Source organism: Poecilia mexicana, unplaced genomic scaffold, assembly GCF_051168715.1.
Source record: "Poecilia mexicana isolate PSO_F unplaced genomic scaffold, ASM5116871v1 scaffold_13, whole genome shotgun sequence".
Classification (NCBI taxonomy): Eukaryota; Metazoa; Chordata; class Actinopteri; order Cyprinodontiformes; family Poeciliidae; genus Poecilia; species Poecilia mexicana.
In genome coordinates this window covers 24,826,795-24,851,514 of record NW_028263382.1, presented here as the reverse complement: position 1 = coordinate 24,851,514, position 24,720 = coordinate 24,826,795, and the positions used below count along the sequence as shown (strand labels likewise).

Sequence of the window (24,720 nt, the reverse complement as noted above, 5' to 3'; positions counted from 1 at the left end):
GCATTTGAATTATAAAAAATAAAATGCGTCACAATGTATGAAACAATTTGTGTCGGCTTCTTTGGTCAAAGTTTGAGTACCAAATATATCTCTAGCTTCTGGTACTAACTTAGCAGCTAAAGTCTGATGGTATCTTATGTCTGAACAAACATGCTATCTTGTACTCACTGACACTTTCTTACAACTCGCAACATTCACATCAATTCTTTATTTCATCCTGTAGAAGAGCTGCAGTAATGTCTGTTCAGGTTCTTGGGCAGGATTTTGCCGTCTTTCTGTTTCAAGAGACTTTAAGATGTCCGCCGTCCTCCAGTAAATTTCCTCACTCTGTTTGGAGAGCTCAGAAGAAGCTAGATGTGTCTTGTGTTTTCTTTGTACAATGTAGGAAGGTTTTTCTAGCATGGTCTTTGAAAATAGCACATCATCACTTTCTGGGCGTTAGACCCTCAAAGCTCGGTTCACTCTAACCACTGATTAAGCACTGATTATTGGATGAAAATCCCTGCAGTGTCCTCCTTATTTCATCCCCAAGGTGTTCTGCTCGGTTGAGGCCGGGCCAGTCGAGTTCTTCCACACCAAACTCCTCCCTCTGAGAGCCTTTTAAAGTTTATCTTTTGAATTTGATTGGTTTTTATTATTGACCCTGAGGAGTCGATCCAATACTGCATGCTGACTAAAGTCTCTGGGAAACAACTTATTAGCACTAAAAGTTGTTATCCCTGGTTACTTGTAATGAAGTCTTAAAGAGCAAATTTGGCTTCAGCTTTCTTAGGCTGACTTTTTGTCTGTAGACGCAACTAATTCATCCTTTCACTTTTCTGATTATTTTTTGTTTGCTGCAGAAGCAGGAGTTGTTTGAAAATGATCAAATGTAGTGCTGGAATAAATAAAAAAAAAGTGGAAAAGTCCAAAAACATATAAATATATGGCACTGTACATAATTTTTATTTTTCAAAGATATGAATTCTTGGCACAGATTTAAGATGCTGGGCAATCATCCAACAGAAACTGTTTTTCTGTACGAGAAATATCCATGTAATTTGCATTACCCATGGTCCAGGTTAGTCTAAATTATTTTAACCTTTTTAAATGGATGTAAGAAGCAAGGTAATAGTTACTGAAATAATTTTTGTAATATCAGAAGGTTGTTGTCTCATCTGCAAAGTCAGTTTTTCCTAAGATTTTAAATCTGACAAAGTAAAGCTCCTAAAGTAAGTTATGCATTTGATCCTGATCAAACAAATTCGGCTGCTGTTTTTCATGCAGCGTGCCTCAACTCAGTGTTTCTTCCGCACTTTGTTCCCCTGAATGTCGGGCTGGAATCCAGGTCTAGCTGATCATGGCAAAACCCTTTCGGCGCCATCTCAGGCCATGTCACCACGAAGCTCACATTATTCGCTCCAGGGCACGTCTTCTCTGTCAGAAGATCTTAATCAAATAAGCGTCTTTTTGAAGGGATGTAAAGCCAGATTTAGACTCGGCAGCCTATGGATGTGGGTTTTTGTCAGTAAACAAAGAAGATTAGAAGTCAAGTTGTTGTTATTTGAAGAAAGTTGTTCTGAATTAAAGAGTCTTTGTGTTGCCGTAACTGAGTGATGTGAACAGGATTGGTGTGTCGATGCAAATGTTCTGAAAATTTGTTCTTTGTTCTTTTTTTTTTCTTTTTTCTTTCAAATTTAGAAAGACAACTACTTCAAAAGCATATAATCTCTCCCCGGTATTATCATGATTCCCTGCAGTAAAATTGTTTTATTGATTAGTCTCAAATTATTTCTTCTTTTCTGCAATCACATATTTTTAATTAAAGTTTTCATTCTTACCATAATATTGATCCCACTGGATTAACAAAACAGCAAAACGGATTGAAAACATTCAGTCTTTGACATTTTACCACTGTGGGTGATTAATTCAGAGATGTGGCCTTTTTTTTAACCTGACACGTCATGGTTTCATGTTTTTAGGTTTTTAATCAGACATGCTGACATGTAAAATTAATTTCCGTAATCTTCATCATGTGTCCGTGGAGAGGCATCTGAGAAGGGAATTGGACTGAAACAACAAACCTGTAAGGCGCAGAGTGTCATGGAAACAAAAATAACCATAACTATCCGAAGTGGTTCAGTATCTAAAATGTCACAACACAATATAACTCTGCAAATGAAGTTATTTGAAAATAATAAAATATGTGAACACAAGAGTTATGCCGTTTTCTGTATAAAGAAATTGAGAGATTTTCCACTTAAAATAATAAGATGACACATTGCTGTGTAATAATGTAATAGGTACAGGTACATATTAATACATCAGAAGCTGAGAAAAATCAAATATCTTTCAGTAATCGACTATAAAAAGTGAAAATAATACTCTAGAGATTCATTTTTTTAATCTTCTGCAGACACTCAAGGTTTATGAGAAACTGAATTCTGGGTTTTTATTAGCAGCAACATGCAAACGAACAGAAGCAAATGCTTGAAATATGTGGCTCTTTGATTAAATTATTGAAATAAAAAAAAAAGTTTTTTTAAAATCATTCTATCAGTGACACTCATTTGGAGACACATTTAGGTAAAATATTTAGTTTTTAAATCTCGTAAAACATGTTCGTAGGAACCGAACAAACTTCAATCACTGGAATTTTTACTGTCAAAAAAAAAAAAAAAGAACATTATCATCCTTCTCGTATACAAACTGCACTAATTCCCTCACCGATGCAAATAGAAAATGAGATCAGCAATCTCATTTCAACTGCAACAGGCTTCAGGTTCACTTTGCAGCACTTTAGCTGTCAGCGTCTCCAGCAGATTCCCGACATGCGTCTCAGTAGGACATTAAGAGAACGACTGCGCTTGTTTCACATCCTGTCAGATGCCATGAATGCTTCAGTGTTGCTCTCTGTATGTTTTAGGTGGCTGTGACAGGGGCACACCCGGGGCAGGACCCATGAGGAGTCATAGAAGATGCTCACAGCCTGGGCGCTTCTGCTCTTCTTAGCCATGTGGGTGAGAAGCACCTCTGGTGGCCCGCTCTCCTTCAGGATAGGTAAGCCGCAGAACAAAATTGCAATCATGTATTTCCTAGCATCGGTCGTCGGGGATTTTTTTGTGATGGACTAACAGCAAGTAGGTGGAAGTGGAAGAAAAAAAAAACAAAACAAATGTGGTTCTCAAATGTTTTTGCAAGTAAAAATCTTAGAAAGTGGTATGAATTTGTGTTCTGGCCAGTGTATCAATATTTTATAGATCTGCGTTTTGCTGCGACTCCTTTGGGATTTTGTCTCTGCCAGCTTTGGACATATAGATTCTGAAGTTTCTTTATTTCTCTTTGCAACATAGCCAAAGTTCAGTCAGACTGGATGGGACGGTGTATGTCAGCCAGGCCTGTTACAATAACACATTTTTACTAAACTATAAATGGTCAGAAATTGACAGTAACGCTGTTATTTCGAGACTGTTTTTAAGTCATATGTTGATAATGGCATGAGAATAAGACTAATGAAACATAATTTTATACGGAACCCGAAGACATTTTATATATCTGAAATAAAAATGCAAACACCAAAAACAATAAATAAAACAAAAATGAAAAACACACATAACCACATTCATTAATAACATGGATTATGAAGTCTGTGTAAACAAAATTGCCCTTCAAAAAAAATTAATCAACAGAATGGAAACTATAGGCCTCATCTTAATTTATCCTGCAGTTAACTGATTTAATTAATCGCTTAATGTCAACATACATTTTTAAGTCTTGTCACTGATTCTGAATTTAATTTATGTCTTGACCTTGACTGGTTCATTCTGGTAGATGTTTTAGTCTAAATCATTTCATTGTAGCCCGGGCTGCATGGTTATAGTTGCTTTTTCTTCTAGAGGATAAACGTTTGCTCTGGTCTGAATAAAGTCATTTGCAGCCTCCAACAGATTTTCCTCCAGTATTGGTGTGTTGGTGTGGTTTTAGCCCCGCCTGTCCTCCCCAACATCTTGGACAAGCTTCCCGATTCCTGCTGCAGATAATGCATCCCCACAGCATGATGCTGCAGCCACCATGGGTTTTAATTTCCAGGGATATTGTTTTGTTTGGTTTTGCTTTGTATGCTGATGTTGGCTATTGGACTGGAGAACCTTCCTCCAAATGTTTGCTTTCACACTTTGTTTCAGTGAGCAGCAAGTTTCTTCTTGCCACTCATCCATAAAAGCCAGATTTGTGGAGTGCATGACTAATAGTTCAAATTACCTTGATGATGGATTTTGTTAGGCGGTATTACAGTAAAAGGCTGAATACAAATGAATGCCAATGTTTTAGAAAATTTTATATAAACAAAACTGAAAGCATGGATCTATTTTTTTTTACTTCACACATATGCACTACTTTGTTAGTCTGTCACCTAAAATCCTAATAAAAGACATTATTTGTGGTTCTACCATGAAAAAGAGTCAACTTCAAGGTGTATGAATACTTTTGCAGGAGCCTTTTAAGAGGGACAATTAGCAAAAAACTTTCCCTTGATGGATAAATGACTGAGCAGCAAACTGAGTTGTTGATGACATTAAAGAATAAACTTTAAGGCTTCTTTCAAGCAGCCTGTCTCGTACACCTCACCAGACATTAACTGTCTCATTGTGAAAGGAAAAACAGCTTAAAAGAAAAATATCTCAAAAGCCACATGGGAGACTCCGTACTTCTGTATTTTGCTCAAAACGTGTTGAAGAAAAATTTCATGAAGACGTCAGAAAAGTGTGTCAAAGTGAGATTTCTGTGACATGCTCTTCCTCTCCGAATCTGAACCGCTTCACTTAATGAGATATATTTTCAAAGCTTGGGAGCCAAAACAAACTTTTCAGTTTGAGGAAACTTCAGACGTTGAATATATGGTCTTTACCACGGAGCATTGGCGTTTTAGCAGATATCTCCTTTAAGTTTAATTTTGAATGTTTAATGCAGTGGTGTTTATTAAGTCTACAGAAACAATCTTTGTTTCCTGGAAACCACAATCTTTTTTGTTTTATTATTATTTTTATTTTATTGTTTTCTAAACTATTCAGAGCAAGGGCATCCAGATATTTTCTGAAGCCACATCTGGTCCAGAGACACACTTGGATATCTCATACTTGAGCTATGGAGAAAAAGTACTAGACTGTCTCTCCGTGGCCCAAAAATATCTCGTCAGATAAAAGCACATTTTGCAATTAATTCATTAGTTAAGGTCCACAAATCTAAAAGAAGAGTGGAGAGACACAGAATCAGATTTGCATTCAGTGTAAAGTTTCATCGGTCAGGGAGCACCGTCATCTCGTGGTCTCATTCAAGTCCAACTCTGCTGTCCATCAGGAAATACTCGAGCACCTCACGCTTCCCCTTGCTGACCAGCTTTCTGGAGAAGCTGATTTCATTTTCCAGCTGGCCTTGCCATCTGCTTACTAAAGCACAATATCTGCTTTTGTGACCATCGTTGTGCTTGATTGGTCTGTAAACCGGCCTGACCTAAACCCCACAGGAGATCAATGTGGTATTGTTAAGAGGAAGATGGGAGGCACCGGGGCCAACGATGCAGATAAGCGGAAGCCCACTATGAAAGCAACCGGGTCTGTTTACTGAGACAGAGCCGTATTTGCCCTTGACCGTGTATGAATTGGTTTAGATAATGCATCATTTTCAGAACCGGGCTGTATGTAGAGAACAAATATCTGATGCAGTGTGACTAAGACTTCATCTGGCAAAAGCTTGAGCGAGTGTTCGTTTATGTTTCTAATTTGGCTTTAGTGGAAAGACATGTGCATCGCCTATAGAAAGAGTAATGGAAAGATTAAGATACATTTTCAGAATAAGCTTCATTCTGCAGAGAGCAGAGTTTGCTCCCGGCTTCTCTGGGGCCTTGTAGATCTAACCTACAAGAACCCAAGGTCACACACATAAACCAAATATCACAAGATGATTATAACTCCTTTAATCAAAACTTAAACTTAACAGAATGACAATGACTAAATCCAAAAATGCACATTTTGAGGATTTCATTATCCTCTTCCTTGATACCTTACTTGATTTTGTTTAATCAAATAAACAAAATCTTCCTATGAGGACATGTAAGACGTCTGTTTCAGGTGTTGCCTTAAAACGCATCCAAATGTGTGTCTCAGATTAACTCATGTTGTGATGCAAACTTTAAAAAGTGAAGACAATAAAAACACTATCCTGTTATTTTGCTCATGAACATGGGTTGAAAAATATAGAAATACCGTATTTTCCGCACTATAAGGCGCACCGGATTATAAGGCGCACCTTCAATGAATGGCCTATTTTAGGACTTTTTTCATACATTAGGCGCACCGCATTATAAGGCGCATAGAATAGATGCTTCATACTCTATTATTACACATCCACATTAATAAAGAAATGGTCCCCGAGTACTTTATATAGTAGGCTGGCCCAGTCGTTGTTTCACTCACGGTGTTGGTGTTGCGATATTATGCCCAACTGCTTTCTGGGTAACACAGACCAACCGACAAGCTGCCGCTGCAGTCTCTGTCTCTCTTCCCCTGCCCCTCCCCCCCTTTAAATGTATTATCAAACTTTATTAACAAACCAGTGTTCTGACAACTATCCCAGCATGCACCGCGCACTACTTCTTCTACGGGGGAAAAAGAAGTTGGCGGCTGCTTACCGTAGTGGACCAACTACGTAAGCAGCCTACTGCATGTCTGTGTAAACATGACGTCTTTCATTTCGATCTGAGTTAATTAGCGTAGCATTTCTGCCGGATTTTCACAACATATCAGCCACGGCAATGGACAGGGGAACCAACAAGTTCATGTCATCTTTTTTGGACAACATCAAGGTGTTTGAGCCACTGGATGCCTCCGCGTCACAGCTAAAAGCTACCGATAGATGAGGAAAACAGCAGATCCTCACACCCTCAGCATAAATATAGCTGTGGACAAGATCACTGATGCCTATTGTTCTTGCAAGGCTGGGTAAGTCGGCATTCATGGTTTTGATGGTCCACAATGTACATTAGCATATGTTTACTACTGTAGCTTGTGTTTGTGAGACGGTCACGCACGTGGTAGCTGCACTGTGACCTAAAATGGGCATTAGCCAATGAAACGCGGCCCCTGTGGTAAGGTCCGTTGCTGGACCTGTTGTGGCTCAATATTGGTCCATATATAAGGCGCACCGGATTATAAGGCGCACTGTCGGCTTTTGAGGAAATTGAAGGTTTTTAGGTGCGCCTTATAGTGCGGAAAATACGGTAATTGTGGAAATTCCAGCCAACCTAAAACATGAATGATAGTTTGACTTACTGCTAGAGAAGAAAAAAAAAAAGATTTTTCTTGACTTACAGTGCACATGATTCATCCATGTGTGCAATTTGCAGATGCCTGAAGATTTCAAGCATAAATAGCTTGGGAATGACTAATCAGGAAGGAGATGGGTTCTGTGCCCTGGAAATGGACATTTTATTGGTGTGAAATGTGTAAATCCACCCTAAACCAAACATAAAATACCATGTAAAGATGCATAAGCCAGGAAGTGAAAGCCTGAACACAAGCAGGTCTCCAAATGGACAATACAAGACATACCGGCAATTTAGTTGCAAAGCGACATAAGGACCAAAGGGTCAATATCTCGGAGAGGCCATCATAAAACTCTGGTCTCAGTTCCATACATAATGTTTGGGCAGAGCTGAAAGGTATGTTGGGTCAAGAACAAACCTGACCAGCTGCATCAGGAGAAATGGAGCAAAAAGTTACTAGGATGATCTTGTGAAAGCACACTAGAACGTTTTAATCTAGTAAATAAAAAACAAAAAAATCAGTTCTACAAAAAAGTAATATATAAATATAAACTTCTGACTATTTTAAAACAATGTGCCCCCCTGCCAGCATGCCTAGGTGGTCCCCATGTGGGGAAAAGGAGGGCCACAGCCCACATGGGCCCTACATGGGCCCTATATGGTGGTGGCCCACATGGGTTTGTCCATTCAGGGCCCATGTAGGGCCCATGTGGGCTGTGGCCCTACATGGGCCCTACATGGGCAAACCCATGTGGGGCCATTGTGGAACCTGCGAACAAACCCATATGGGTCCCCTATATCAGCCCTCCTTTCCCCCACATGGGTCCCAGCTAGGAATGCTGGCTGGAACTTCATTTGATTAAGCAAAAAGCAATGCTTTTGATTATCTCAATGGACGTAAAATACGAAATGTTTATTCAGATTTAATGTCAAACAGCCATAAGGGAAAGATTGTGTTTTACACAGTGAATTTAAAAATCTGTTGTAAATTGTATCAGAGAGCTGAAAACACCTTGAGATGAAAGCTTAATTTATTATTTTTTATATATATAAAAAGAAAATAAAAACATATTTCTCTGAGTGTTTCCTGGTGTCCTTAGCGCTCAGCATCCTCAAGCTAAGTAGTCTTTTCCAAAGACATGTTCTGTTCAAATTAAAGTATTGCTTAGTTTTTTGTTTTGTTTTTTCAAACTCCTTAGTGTATATAAGAGCTGTTGCAAAGCTCTTCTGATCTTTAAGTCTGCTATTGTACAAGAAAAATGTTTATCCCTCCATTATTTCAAATGTTAACAGAACTGAGTCAGAGCACACTGTCACTTCTGAACAGCATCAACATTTTCTTATTTCTGAAAAGAACACTTTTATCACTCAGTAGATTTCTCCCCTGTCTGCTCGCTCTCGGCTCTCGGCTCTGCTTCTGCGTAATACTGTTTGCAGACTGTCACACAGTGCTTTCAAACCACTTTGTGCTTTCTGAAAACAGCTCAAACCCAGAGTTTTCTTATACAAATCATTCCATTGGATTTCGAATGTTTGCCTGTTCACGAACAGCAGCTTTCTTTTTTACCCCTTTGTGTACCTTCGCTATTCATCACCAGCCCCTGTCTGACTGTATTAATCCAGCTCTACAGCAGCGCCGGTTGTTTTTCTGCTTCCTGCTGCATCATTGATGGATAATTAGCTGCCTGGCCTGCTTTTTCTCCTTTTTCTCTAATGTCATCTCTGCACATCACCCGGTTTGTTGCCAGTGTACCTTCATTACGAGGTATAAATATGCACCGACAAAAGGCGCACATTTCAAAGTGCAGCGGGACACACAAACAAATGTGTAACCCCAAAGCATCGCCACAGACTCCCCTCTGCCATTTGTGCTTTTGTAGATGGTATTTAGCATGGCTCTCCCAAGAGTCCTGCCTGGCTGGCATAATGTCACTGTCTGGCCTTCTCTGAACGTGACGGTGCCAAAAACAGCCTCCCACCTCTTCCACATTACCCCCAGGACCTTCCAGCGGCCAGCAGCAAAGATCAGTGTGGTTGGGCTAGTTGTCTTTGCTTTGGTGGCAAATCCATTGATTAAAATTAAAAATGACAAGCTTCTATTCATAAATAAGTCACTTTGAACATGCGATCCAAGGTGTCCATGTTCATTTATAGAACTTTTACAGATTCATTTCAAATTTTTATTAAGCATATGGAAAAAAGAGAAACTGAATTTGATGGGATTTTTTTTTTTGTTTTTTGATAGAGCATCACAAAGTAGCGTGTCATTTAAACAAGTCAGGAAAATGAAACATAGCTCTGAAAATTGACACAATTACTGTTTAGCCTGATTTACTCTGATACCCCTAAATGAAATCAGTGTTGATCAGTCCTCCTACAAATAGCGTAACCTCAGTATAAATCCTAATGCGGCCTCAGGGGTCAGTGAAGGAACATTAGAAAACAAAAAGCATCACAAAGACCAAAGACTAACCCTAAACAAGTTGGAAATAAAGTTGGGGAGAAGTTTAAAACTGGGCCAGGTTATAAAACAATATGAAACATATCAGAGCACTGTCCAGTCCAACATCTAGAAAAAAACCATGGTGCTGCAAACCCACGAATATTTGGGTGTCCACCTTGCTGACAGGCCAGGTTGGAAAAGCATTAGTTGGAAAAGAAACCAAGAGGACCATGCTAATGTGGAGGAACTGAGATCTACAGCTCAGGTTGGAGAATATTTTGGCTGAGGATTTTAATCTTTTATCATGCACTTCACAAATCTGACCTCTGCAAAAAACTGACGGGATACTTATAATGTTTAAAGAAGAGTTAATAACGTCTTTATTTTGTCACAAGACATTTAGGTTACATAGCAAACGTAGAAGAAAATAAGGCCAAAATCAGTATTTTTGACAAAGAGGTAAAACATTATTTGTGATGAATAAAAATACCCCATAGTGAGATCTGGGTGGTGATGGCAGCATCATGCTGAGGGAATGCTTTCTCCTTCAGCATGATGCTGACCTACAGGCAGCTGGTCAGAGGTTACGGAAAATGGATTGGCTAAACGGTGATGCCTGTATATGGAGGAACAAAACCCCTAAAGAAACCTTTAGACTTAAAATGAGAAGGTTTTCATTTAAGCATGTTTATGTTGGAAGGATTTTATACATAAACATAAGAAAGAAATAGTGAAGATACCTAAAAAAGAAATTATAGGGCACACTGTATTCAACCTGATTGAACACAAGGTATTTTGCAAAAGATAATATTAAAACAATTCAGTGTTTGGATGTAGAAAACTGGTATAAACTTCAAAGAAACTTGCAACTATAATTGAACCGTGTGTCACGTTCTTTCCACTTCACAATTATTCACTATTTTGCAGCTGTTTACTAAATTAAACCGCCATAAAATACATTAAAGTTTGTGGCTGTAAACTATGTGATGGTATACTTGGACAGGATCGCATGGCTTTATTACAGTAAAGAGTTTCAAAATCCTGAATTGAATAAATGTTAACTCCAAGCATTTATGGAAGACACTGAACTGTGTAATATTATGCAAAAATCGAAGATCAACACCATATGGTGCAGCTTGTTTTTGTTGGTGGTATCCCCCCCCATCCGTTAAGTGAAGTAGTTTCTACTGCTTAATTTGATCCAGTCAGCAAAGGCTGCTTCTTTTGCTAATTTGGAGAAAATATTCCTCCGCTCACACATAATCACTGCCTTAAGCTGATGTCTGTTTTTTTTTCTGTATACAGGGAGGGAAAACTTGGGCAAATAGCCTGGAAAATCAGACATGATCCTTCATTAGAGCTGGATTCATCAGGCACCCTGTCTCGACTCCATAAACACGTTCTCACGCAGACATGCTTTGCATCTGTCCTGTTCAATAACAGAGTGAAAGAGCCAATTATAAGCTATTCCTAAATCAAAGGCAGTACGGGGGTTTCACTGGAGACGGGCTCTTTTTTTTTTTTTTTTTTCATTTCATAGCTTTTATTGAATTTAACCTAATAAGAAAACCGGTGGGTGCAGATTAAATACTCTAAATTGATCACACTGGTTTTAGAATTATATATTTTAAAATTTTCTGCATTCAGACAACATTACTGCTTTGTATGAATAAGTGCTGCATTTATAACCACATGGAATACAAATTGACTTTTATTTAAATAAAAAAAATAAAAAAAACCCGGTAATTTCTCAAAAAAAAAGAAGCAAATTTTTAAATAGTAATCAGAAAATGAGAAAATGTAAGACAACGCTGGCATTACTGAGAAACTTTATCCAAACTCGATGAAAAGAAACTGATCAAGGAAGCAACCAAGAAGAACACCATCACCACAATAAAACAATGCAAACAAAGGTTTTGTTTTTGGTGCAAAACCATTTATGTTTTTACTAGAAAGCTTGAGATGAGAATTGATTTCATTTTCATAATTGCACTGTGAAAGTGACCAGTTTTGTTTCACTAGAAGATGCAACTAACAAAGCTTTGCAATGGCCTGCAAATGTTAAGATCTGTAAGTTTCACTGATTATTTCACTGGAGACGAGATGTCATTACAATCTGACAGATTTTGTCGTGAAAACTGTATATCGACCCCCAGAACAAAATAAGACTTTATGCTCAAAATGATTAATATGTGACCTGTGACTTCTACAATTTTCTTGACATAAGAAATGTATTTTCCAGGCACTATGTTATTAAAAAATGCTGTATTTATCAAACATAATATTCACCTCACGACTTTGCAGTTTGAAGCTCAGAAATTGGCCTTTGCCTCTTTAAGAAGCTTGTACTCTTTCTGTCACTCCACTTTCAGCACATCATCACAACAATCCTCCTCCATAATGCTGTTTACGGCCATTCTTAGGAGCGTTAAACTGGGAATTAGGTGTATTAAAAGCCCAGCAGATGCACAACTCCACCATTGCTAATTGCTGCTGCTAGTCTGGTGGAGTTGTGTGTGGGAGACTTGGGGTAAGGTTGCTCCGTTGTGTGGGTACTTGGGTGGAGACTGAAACTGCAAGGTGGAGATGTGTGTCAATAGGCGCCACACTGTATGAGGAAGCATTTAAGAAACCCAGAATTAGCCTAACGATTGCCTTCCTTTGCAGGAGATTTCAGGTCAACTTCATTGGATTGCAATTGTCAAACGTCGGTGATTGTTGTGTTTGTGAATTTTACCCAGCGTTTATGCCTTCAGCAAGCGCTTGTTTCCCATTGGCTGAGGGTAGGACAAGGGGCTGGCTTTCAGCAGGCTAATCCTGAAGATTCAAGGATTTCTCAAATGTGCATGAGAGAATCTGACATTTTCTTAGTTGGACAAGCAAATATCAAGAAAGATTCTAAAAGAAATTTGTCATATGGAGATAAAAAGAAAATATTTAGCCATTTCCTACATTTGCCCTGGAGAATGAAATAATTTAATTTGCCAGATTAATACTTAAAAAGTCTCTTTTAACCTTTATCATTTGCAGTCAAGTGATATTTTAAATAAATCATGCACTATAATTACAGCAATGTTTAAGCAATGCAGAGTAATAAGACCTTTGAATTATCACAAAAACACAGCAGTGCACACAGTCAAATCCTCAAACTCACACTACAATGACTTTTGCCTGAGGCTTGTTAACCTGAAATGCTCATATTTGTTTATTCATTGTATTCTCCTTACTAATAATAAAAAAGAAACAGCTCGAGGACTAGCCGGACTGCTGGAGGAGCTGCTAACTGACTGGCACCACAGGAAGAAGTCGGACAAATCAACCTGTGCCTCTTTGCTCTGTTTTCCACACTCAGCGGGAGGAGATGATGGAGAATCCTCAGTGGGCTGAATTCAATTCGCTTCACCTCCAACTGCAGCAAATGCTGAGCCATCTTTACCGGCTCCTTTAGGACAGACGACGTTTGAGCTGTTGGACTGGGATTCAGTTTCTTTTGAGATAGATATTAGAACTGGAAAGCGTGCTGATAATAAGAGTCACAACAAGAGTCATTTCACCCCCCATTGCGCCGTAAATAGAGAGGACACACTCTAACTGTTGGTTTCCACTCTGAGTTACCCAAGAAAATATATTTAAAGTTATTTGCTTCTGGTTTATTTCCTCCAACTGTGTGAGGATTAAAAACGTAGTTGAATGAAGCGTAGCTATCCACAGCAGAAGTATTTTTGAGTTAAAAAAAAAAAAAAAAAAAAAAAAAAAAGAACATGCATAGAAAAACCTCTGGAATAATGCACACCTTTTTCAAGGTTGTTGATGCCTGTGACTATTGGATGAGAGGGAAGGTTTACCCTGGATAGGTCACAAGTCTATGCCAGTGCCACACAGACGCACAAGACAAACAGTTGTGCTTGATCATACGTGTGACCACTTGTAACATGAAGAAACCTCCAGCAGAACCAAAACCTGCTGTAAACAACCATCTAGTTTGACCTGCTGCTGCGAGTGTTGGGAAATGTAGGGTGAAAAGTGATTGACTTTATCAATTAAACCGGCGCAAAGCTGTATGTGTTCTTGTTAGATTTTTTTTTTTTCATTTGGTGAAACTCCCTGCATGTTTTCTATATTCTTCTTGTATAACTTCAACTTGTTATATGACATGCTAATACAGTGTCAGTGAACTATCCTGTTTCTATTCCTATCCTATTTGTTTTTAGCAGCAGTTACAACAAAATAATGAGAGGAATAGATAAAGTTTCTTAGAAGACAGTATAAAGTGAGAAGGATCATATTTTACAAAGTCTTGAATCAAAAATGCTACTGGGCTTATTTATTTGTAAAAGGTAGTTTAGCTAGGAGTTGGAAACTACAGTTTAAGAATAATTAAGCTAATAATTTCTGTTTTTATGATTTTAAAGCAAATAATGATATCAGATCATAACTAAACAGAAATATAGCATACATGTGCTGCAAAAAAATTCATTTTGTATGTTCAGTGGTATTTGTCCAGCATTTTTACGTTTTTGTGTGTGAGCTATTGTTTGTTTGCTTTTTTGGGGGGGAGGGGCGTTTTCAGCTTCTTCCAGGCACTGACGTCCTGGGTGGATCAGTGCAGTGGAGTCTTGGAGTGTAATTAGCCTTGCTGAAGTAATGTCCACCAGTCAGCAGCACTGCACTGTCAATTCCCTCAGTTGTGCTCTCTCGGTGACTTATTAAGGCCATCTGCAAGAGCCACCGCAGCTGAGTCACTGCACCCTTGCCTCCAGTCAGCTTCATTCTGCCCCCATTCGCTCTAATTTCAGATGGCATCTATGAACTCATTTAACTTTCTGTGAAGACCAGACGAAGATGGCGTGTTGGGTGGGAAGGGCTGGATTATGTCTGAGGAAAGCGTCCTGGGTTGCTGTGAATGTTATTTAGGTTGTGGGCTCATCAGCTCCTGTTTAGGAAAAAATTGTTTCTCGGAAAATTAAGGTTAAAGCAGAGGCTGACGTACCAATAAGGACCCCAAGGGGAGGAGGCCTCACAATTATTCCACTGGCTTTTAATTACTCAGCCATGTGCTGTTTGAGTCATTAGTTTGATGACACTCCAACATGTGTTTTCACAGAGTTGAAGCTGTGGGGAATATTTGAGATCTTTGTCTTTTTAGGTGACCACTTGTTACATGAGACGACAACCTATTTTTAGCTCTTTTTTTTTTCATTGTTTTGTTCAGATACCAGAGCAGATAATGAGCATGTATCTGAAAGAAATGAAGCTTAATTATCCGGCAGCATTTGCGCTTGCGGGCAAAACATTCTTTATTACAACTCAGTCACCTAATTTAAAATTGTTTGTTTAGGATTTTCTTTTTTTTGTTTGTTTGTTTTTTTGGGAGGAGGCTTTGTATTTGGAGCAGAATGGAGTCCAAATACATGCAGAGACAAATCTCCCCCATGGGGCCTAAATGAATTGAGGCAAGATTATGACTAATCTCTAAGGTTTTAATTACCGGGACAGGTGCTGGGACCAATCGTTTATTTAATGCCGGGAATGGCAGATCAGAATGATTTTATACAATTATGCACATTTTTTTTCTTTCCCTTTACTGTGGAGCTTACTGCATAAATTATGCAGCAGATCTGATAAGTGCAAATGGTGCGCAGATATAACAATCGTGTATGCATGTGCACTTTTCATCTCACACCCTAACAGAACATCTTCAATCACTGTAACCTCAGTGGAGCTCATGAAGACGAATTCAAATATGCGCTCGTTTTCCTCCGTGAACCTGCACTTTATATGCAGAACAACTTCTCTGCCATACACGAACAGAAAAAAAAAATAAAAAATTGGTGCTTAAATTATTAACAAACTAATTACAAGCTGCAGGGTTATGTTTGTGGATGCGTAATGGAGCTTGTCTCCTGTTGAGCTGAAGTCCGTGAGCGTAGTTTAACGACGGCGGCATTAGAGTTTGAAGATTATTACCGTATGCTGCTGTGGTATGGAATGAAGGTCATAAAAATGGCATGTCTGGACCTCAGTTCAAATGAGGTTGATGGTTGGCGTGGTTTCAAATGCAATAAACATGAGAACAGCGACTCCCGTTGGAAATATTAAATGTTGGTCTGAAAAACAGAGATCATACTCATCAGGAAACACAAATATGATGTAGTATTTCAGTGAATGCCTCTGGTAGCTAGCCTCAAAATGGAGTTTTAAAGCAGAACTGTTGGGCTTCTGAAAAATTTTTACATTTCTTTGCACTCAATACTTGGTTGGGCATCCTCTTGCATGAATTACTGCACCAATGCACCACATAGAGGCCATCATCCTGTGGTACTGCAGAGGTGAAAGCTTTGAAAGCTGCCTTCAGGTCATCTGCCTCGCTGGGTCTGGTGGCTCTAATTTTCATCTGTACAACAAGCCTATGGATTTTCTAGGACGTCCAGGTCAGGGGAGTTTGCTGGCCAATCAAGAACACCACAGTCACTGAACCAGCTTTTGGTACCTTTGGTGGTGTGAGCAAGTGCCAAGTCCTGCTAGAAGATAAAATCAGCAACTCCATACAGTTTGTCAACAAAGGGAAGCATGAAATGCTCTAGGATTTCCTGGTGGACGGCTGCATTGACTTTGGACTCCAGAAAACAAAGTGGACCAACACCAGCAGATGACATGGCACCCCAAACCATCACTGACTGGAAACTTCACACTTAAAGCCACATGGATTATGTGCTTCCCCTCTTCCTCCAGACTCTGGGACCTTGATATCCACATGAAATCAAATTTTACTTTCATTTGAAAACTGGACTCTGAGCCATTGCACAGCACTCCACTCCCTTTTCTCCTTAGCCAAATGAAGTCGTCTCTGACATTGTCTCTGGTTAAGGTTACGTGTTTCACTTTCTGAAATGACTGGCAAGAAATATTGCTCTTATTATACACAGTATGAGATGTACTAGTATTACCTCATAAAGTCCCCAGTGAATGTATTTTGATTTTTAAAACGTATAGCCTTTATTGCTCTTAAGAATACTTAAAAATATTACTAAATGTTATACATTGCTAAAAATATTTCTTACATGTGCATTTCCCAAAGACAAATTCTAGATCCAGATAATGCATCCCTTATGTTACAGAAACGCTTTGCATGTTCCCAAACCACAGTGTAAATGTGCATAAAATGGGGGTAAAAGAGCAAAGGGGTGAAACGGGATTGAGCCTGGGCATTTTTAATTCTTTATGCCACATTGTCTTCAGGAAACAGCCTGTATTTCTCCTTTTACTCGGTTTATTTTTAATTCATCCCACATTTGCACCTCCCAACAGACAAGGACATCAATTTTCTCTGCGAAGCAGATGTGTTTGTGCTGCATATCTTGGTCCTCCTCCTCCTCCATTAAAGCCCATGCTTTGTTGAGAGAGCACTTTCAAGAAAATTAAAGCAGATGATCTGATTATTCATGATTGATTCCAACCCAAACTTATTGTGATTTATTTCCCCTATTTCAAGTCATCTTTTTCCACCTGCAGGCTGCGTGCACCACTGCTGCGTTAATGCCTTTGGTTTCAAAGCTATTGAATGCGTGTTGCCATGGCCAACTGTGAACTCATGTCCTGATGCATGAAAATGTTGTTGTAACTGCTATAAATGCCATGCCTTTTGTCATGTGTTGAGCTATTATCTCCTGGCAGTGAGCAGAGAAATATCAGCTTTGTTGACTTGGTTTTGATTAGTGCAGAACAAAACGACATCAGTGACGTGCTCACATAATCACATACTCGCTCACGTTTTGTATATGTTTTGCATAAATATAAATCCACACTTCACTTTTTAACTTGCACGGCTTATACACTTTTCCATCTCTGATCAACGTGATAGTCTTTTGCAAGTTAAAGAGCTTATATATCTGTTCTTCCTGATTGCATTTTTTAAAGAGTGAACTTCAAAGCCTACTGTTAGTTTTTTTTTAAACCAATAATTAGCTGAAAATTTGGTTTAGGCAATTACTGTATAAACTTAGATCTTTATTTCTATTATTTCTATTTATATATATCAGAGTTTAGCAGGGAAAAAGTCAAATGAGGGAAGGAAATATCTTGGCGGTTGCGAAATACTTGAGACTGAGGTTTAAGGATCACAGACAAACAACACGATGGGCTCTATATATATCAGACATACAGCCATAGCTGCAAAAAATGGTTTAGAACAAAGAGTGGTAATGTTTTTAAGTAATCCAGTCAACATCCAGATCTAAATACAATTTGGAACCTGTGGAAAGACATGAAAATTGATATTCACATATTATGTCTGTATAATCTGTTTTAAGAAATTTTGTAAAGAAAAAAATTGGCAAAACTTTTATTCTTTAGATGTACAGGGCTTGTAGAGGCATGGCCAAAAAGTTTTCTCAATGTCATTTCAGTAAAAAAAAAAAAAAGACTTTATTTTCTGTAAGACACATTAGTTATGACAAACAAAAGTCTAGGTGTATGAATATTTTTATCAAAGCACTGTCTGGTATTGCTTTTTTTTTCTTCTCTTTTTGGCTACTTTAAGCATTGAAATCCTGATAAAACACAAACAGGGAGCTTGAGCCAACCGGCTACGAAGCGGAACGAAACCAGCAAAATAGAAGCAGATAAAGAAAGAACAAAACCTTAATGACACTGACCTTCAGAAACCGACTTTATTCCTAAAGTCAGTAGTGTTCTGCCATTAAAGAGGTTTTTACTACTGCACATATTTTTTCTCTTCCCACATTCACAATAAAAGTGGAAATACAAAATAACATTATTGTGACAATGAAAATTGAAAGAAGAAATTAGCACCAAATAAACTCTCATCTTGGTACTTAGTAGTTTCTGTCTTTTCTGAGTAAATAGAGGATCCAGCAGCACACATGAACAAACCAACAGAGTTGAATCAGTTTTTCATTTGTCTTAGCAGTGGGTCAGCATCAAACTGCCTCAAATAGACATCCTTAATGCAGTTAGCGAAATCCTGACTTCTTAACGTATGCTTGTTTTGTCTTTTTTCTTCTTCTTCTTTTCATTTTCTTCTCAAAGATGTCAAAACATTGTTGAGGTGGCTGTGGTATGTTAAAAATTTACTGATTTTGTAAACTTTCTGTTTGTGTGCAAGTGGAATGTATAAAATCTAAAGCCACAATGTGCAGCTCATATGAGTGGAATAGCTTTTGTGAGAATGTTTTCTTTTAAATTGTCAAGGATGTCGACACATTTCTTGTCTGTGTTTGAAGAACTGAAGTGCAATATGTGGAACAACTTCATAATAATCTAATGTCTATCTATAATACCTAATATCAGCACAGTATGCGAGTTGCTGATAGTGCTCCTAGATGTTGCACAGTGCATATTAGAACCGAAAATGTACTGTGTATATTAGCATCAGCATGTTATTTAGGCAGAGCCTTCAGTCTTTTTCCACAATAACTGATTGACTAACCACTCGGACCAGACATTTAAGCTTTATACACGGTCACTGAGTACCACATGGCATCAAATGTGGTACACATTGATGCCATGTGGCATCAATGAGGTTAATTAGTTGACTGATTAATTAATTAATTAATTAGTTGAATGAGGTTAATTAGTCAACTGGTTAATTAGTTGAATTAACCAGGAAGAAGAAGGTGGAAGCATTCGGCATTCTGTGGTGAGTGAAACTTCATTAATGGTTCATATATGCAGATTACTGCTTATTTCATGGAACATTTCTAAATGTCAAAAGAAGGGGTTCATTCTGGCCTTGCACAAAATTATATTGCACATGACAAGAAATGAATGGTTCTTTGAAGAATAGATTATGATGAAGGTTCTTTGGAACACCATTATGCAAAACTATGTCTCTTGGTGATTTTTTTTTTTTTGTGCTCAACATTTAGCAGGAGTTTTGCAAAAGTTTTTTTTGTTTTTCTTTTTATTTTTTTCGAGGAACTGAAATATTCCTATTCTGCTGAGCTTTTACTGGTTCCAGTTTCCTGCTTTATTTTTCTCTGTGCAAGGACGATTGACGCTAAAGCTGAAAGCTGATGGCACGAATGCAGAAGTCAAGACATAAGGCTGGATCGTTTTACAGAGTTTGAAGAGGATTTGCTTTATTACAGCTCGAAAACACCAATAATGGTTGAGATTAGAGTTGTGATGAGAAATAGCATTGTGCTAAGACTGTTCAGTCTCATCGACCTAAGCTGGCAGCTGTGGGTTTTTTTGTTGTTTTTTTTTTTATTGTTTTTTCCTCTGACTCGCTTTGGTCTCTAAGGTGCGTTAAGAGAAATAACAAACCCTCTGACTTCTGCTGTTTTTTCCCCACTAATTTAGACTAGTCAATTCCTCTTCCACAGCAGTGCTTATTACTGTGGAACTGTTGGGAGTAAAGTATTTCCTCCAGTGCACCAAAAGACTCTAGCTGCCACTTTTCACTTGTCAGGAGATTCACAGAGGTTTTCACGATTCCTCTCTCTCCCAGTCTCCTCCAATATTAGATCTCTGACTGATTCGCAGAACTCACTGAGGCAACAACAGACACATAATCCCCTTTTGAAAGCAGAAGTGTGGCTACTGATCTGATGGACCACATAGATCTCCTGAGAAGAGTAAGTCCATCCTTGGACATTGGTATTTTATCAGACGGATAACATATTAAAATTTGAGCAATTTAATATTTTTAACAGTTTATCTGTACTGATTTTTCTCCCTCCTCTTCATCTGCATGAGTATGTTTAGCATACACATGCACGCACCAACATGACCACCCTTCTTCCATGGGAAGTATGCCCACTTTTCCCTTGACACCACATTCTGCCAGTCCCTCACCATTATGCCTCACCTTTGATCATGGATCACGATGAAGAGTTTGGCAAGCCCTCAAAACCTTTTCTTCTTACAGGCCAGACCTTGTGCCATTACAGACGCTTGGCAAAGCCGTCGGTTGGTTCTGCTTTTGCCTTGAGCACCAGCGCTGGCCAAACAGATGCTGGTGAACGTGAGCTTTTTACTTCGTGTATGCGTCAGTGTGCGCTCATACTTCCAACCAACTCGTCTAGTAATCTATGCAAGCTTCTGTTGCACTCGACGTTGCACTTTTTACATTTTATGGCCATGTGGTGATGGTAAAGTCAGCCTTTTGTTTTCCCAAAATAATAGGAACGGGCTGCTTGCCTGATGGCTTCATAGCCCTGAGAGGAAATACAAACACGGTGTTAACAAATTTAAGACGCTTGTGTGTGACATAAGCACAGGCTGCAGCAAAACTCTTCTTAATGTGGTGCGGAAAAATTAAGCTAACAGACTAATGCATCCCTTTTCACATTTACTTTATATTGAGTTGATTACAGTTTTAAGGAGCTTTGAATTAGCAGTCCATGACTTCCTCAAAAATAAAATCACTGTTAGAGAAATGTTGTAGCCTGTTTTGTGTATTCACAGCAACAAACAAACACATGGGCTGCCCTTTCTTTGAATTATTTTTTGGCTGGGCTGCACTAATTTGTTTTTGACAGTCAATAGATATCTTTGGAAAGCAAACAAAAACCAAAACATGTTTAACAAGATGAATAATTGTTGCAGTACCAAAAATGTTTCACTTTTATGCATCGCTTTTGAAAATCTTGCATCAGTGAAAATTTCAACCAGCGAAAATGTAAGCAAAGTGGCAACTAGCTGTGTACAGTGGGGAGAACAAGTATTTGATACACTGTTGATTTTTCAGGTTTTCCCACTTGCAAAGCTTGTAGAAGACTGTAATTTTTATCATAGGTACTCTTCAACTGTGAGTGATGGAATCTAAAACAAAAATCCAGAAAAATACAATGTATGATTTTTAAATAATTAATTTCCATTTTATTGTGTGAAATAAGTATTTGATCATCTATCAACCAGTAAGAATTTTGGCTCTCACAGACATGTTAGTTCTTCTTTAAGAAGCCCTCCTGTTCTCCACTCATTACCTGTATTAACTGCACCTGTTTGAACTTTTTACCTGTATAAAAGACACCTGTCCACACTCAATCAATCAGACTCCAGCATCTCCACAATGCCCAAGACCAGAGAGCTGTGTAAGGACATCAGGGATAAAATTGTAGACCTGCACAAGGCTGGGATGGGCTACAGGACAATAGGCAAGCAGCTTGGTGAGAAGGCAACAACAGTTGGTGCAATTATTAGAAAATGGAAGAAATACAAAATAACGGAAAATCTCCCTCGGTCTGGGGCGCCATGCAAGATCTCACCTCGTGGAGCATCATTGATCTTGAGGACGGTGAGGAATGAGCCCAGAACTACACGGTAGGACCTGGTCAATGACCTGAGTAGAGCTGGGACCACAGTCTCAAAGAAAACAATCAGTAACACTCTACGCCGTCAAGGATTAAAATCCTGCAGTGCACGCAAGGTGCCCTTCCTCAAGCCAACGCATGTCAAAGCCCGTCTGATGTTTGCAAATGACCATCTGAATGATCCAGAGGAGGAATGGGAGAAGGTCATGTGGTCTGATGAGACAAAAATAGAACTTTTTGGTTTAAACTCCACTCGTCATTTTTGGAGGAAGAAGAATGATGAGTACAACCCCAAGAACACCATCCCAACCGTGAAGCATGGCGGTGGAAACATCATTCTTTGGGGATGCTTTTCTGCAAAGGGGACAGGACGACTGCACCATATTGTGGGAAGGATGGATGGGGCCATGTATCATGAGATTTTGGCCAACAGCCTCCTTCCCTCAGTAAGAGCACTGAAGATGGGTCATGGCCTGGTCTTCCAGCATGATAACGACCCAAAACACACAGCCAGGGCAACTAAAGAGTGGCTCCGTAGGAAACATCTTAAGGTCCTGGAGTGGCCTAGCCAGTCTCCAGACCTGAATCCAATAGAAAATCTTTGGAGGGAGCTTAAAGTCCGTGTGGCCCAGCGACAGCCCCGAAACCTGAAGGCTCTGGAGGAGATCTGTATGGAGGAGTGGGCCAAAATCCCTGCTGCAGTGTGTGCAAACCTGGTCAAGAACTACAGGAAACGTCTGATCTCTGTAATTGCAAACAAAGGTTTCTGTACCAAATATTAAGTTTCATTTTTCTGGTGTATCAAATACTTATTTCACACAATAAAATGGAAATTAATTATTTAAAAATCATACATTGTATTTTTCTGGATTTTTGTTTTAGATTCCATCACTCACAGTTGAAGAGTACCTATGATAAAAATTACAGTCTTCTACAAGCTTTGCAAGTGGGAAAACCTGAAAAATCAACAGTGTATCAAATACTTGTTCTCCCCACTGTATATGGGCCAAATATGTAGAAAAAATAAATAAATGTAGAGATCAATTGGGTAAGACTAAGTAGTGACCTTTTGACTAAACTCTTTACTGACGTCAAAGCATTTAATTTCTTCTGATAATTGCTGAACAGTTTTCTGCTTGCTTTCACTGATATTTTTCATCTTTTGCAATCAGTTCCAAGTCTCTGAGACTGGACGCCCTCCTTGCCATCTCCCTCCACAAAACATCAGTCAAGAAAAACATGTTGGTAAAATGAATAAGATACTTGCACCCAAAATCTGCCTGGGTCAAAAAAAAAAAAAAAAAAAATTCTTTATGTAAACAAATAGATAACTTGGACTACTTTAACGAAGATCAGATCAGGTGGCGATCCAAAAGTACAGAAAAACACATATAGAGTAGCAAACTTAGCTATTATAGGCATTGTCCAGGCAAAATTAAACTCACTGACAAACATACCAAGGACTTGAGGACAGGGTTGCAGTGAGTCAACAGCCTACAGAGACAGACTATTTCCACTGTCCAGCCAACTGTGTTATTAACTCGCTCTGCAGTGAATCAATTGACAGGACTCCATGTTTCGCTGTGCATGTTCGCACTTGTGTCTGTGTGGCTTTTCTCTCCTTTGTTCGCTTCTCTAAGTCCCCCCTGACTGTTCAGGGTCAGTGCAGGCTTGTCCCTCTTGTTTTCCTCCTGTCACCTTTCCTCAGGTTTCACAGAGTTTTGTCCCTGAATCTTTATTACTTCGTATCACTTGTAGACATGCACACACTCAGTCGCAACAGGGGCTGTTTTTAGCATCATGCGTTGTTTACCTTGGCAGATCTTTGGGGATCTCTCAGTTAGCATTAGCTCTCCTATTCCGTTTACTAGAAAACAGTTTGTGACTGCAGGAAAAAAGAATAAATAAAAAAATTGCATGCTGTTCCTGTATTCAGACCTTGTTTTTGGAAGTGCACAAAACTACAGATGCTGTGTTGACATTAGCCGGCCTCTAGAGCTTTTACGAGTCCTAGATGATGTATAGTCGGTATAGGTAGTATAATAAGGTAATCGTGGATTTGGCTGAATCACCAGACAGTAGGGGGTATGCAGCAACATTGTGCCGGGTTAAGCAAAGATCATGAAGTACAGAGGTTAGATAGAGGTAGTTGCAGGAACACACATTTATTCAAAGTCCTTTGCTGTTCTAAGAGTTTTATTAAACCAGGTTTGGTGGTTCTAATTATCATGAAACACAGCTTCTCTCTTCTCAACAGCCAAATACTTTTAAATGTTGTTGTTTATTCCTGAGATGCCTCCTCCTGTTTGTTTGTTTTTTTCTACATATCAGCATTTCTATGTTCCCACCTCTCCTGTTCATAATCTTTAAGAAACTTTCTAAAGCCTCCTGAGAAGCGTTAAGTTGCCCTGAAGCCCTGTTGGAGTCTGGCACACCATCCTGTTTGCAGTTTCACTTGTCTCTGTGTTTGACACCATGCTTAATCCATTCAAACTCGCTATGCATAATGCTAAATATTGATTTCTCTTGAATCCTCGCTGCAGGCATTTTAACTTTTTGTCCATTTTGTGTTTGTGCTGGTATCTGCTGTTGCTGCAGCTCGGCTTTAAAGACTGCAACGAATAAGAGAAGAGAATGGCAGGCGGGCGGCAACTTCAAACAAAATCTAATGTGAGCAGTGATTTAGTTTTTGTCTGCAATGA

At 38.9% G+C, this 24,720-nt stretch overlaps 1 protein-coding gene across 1 annotated transcript in view; it reads left to right on the top strand.

Annotated features, from left to right (window-relative positions):
* Positions 1 to 2,096: 2,096 nt before the first annotated feature.
* The window catches only part of grik4 (glutamate receptor, ionotropic, kainate 4), a 198,448-nt gene continuing 175,824 nt past the window's right edge, over positions 2,097 to 24,720 (top strand). Inside the window, exon 1 of the mRNA XM_088011928.1 lies at positions 2,097 to 3,039. Within this exon, the coding sequence (XP_087868054.1) occupies positions 2,958 to 3,039 (82 nt within the window). The 5' untranslated portion in view covers positions 2,097 to 2,957. The remainder of the gene's footprint in view (positions 3,040 to 24,720) is intronic.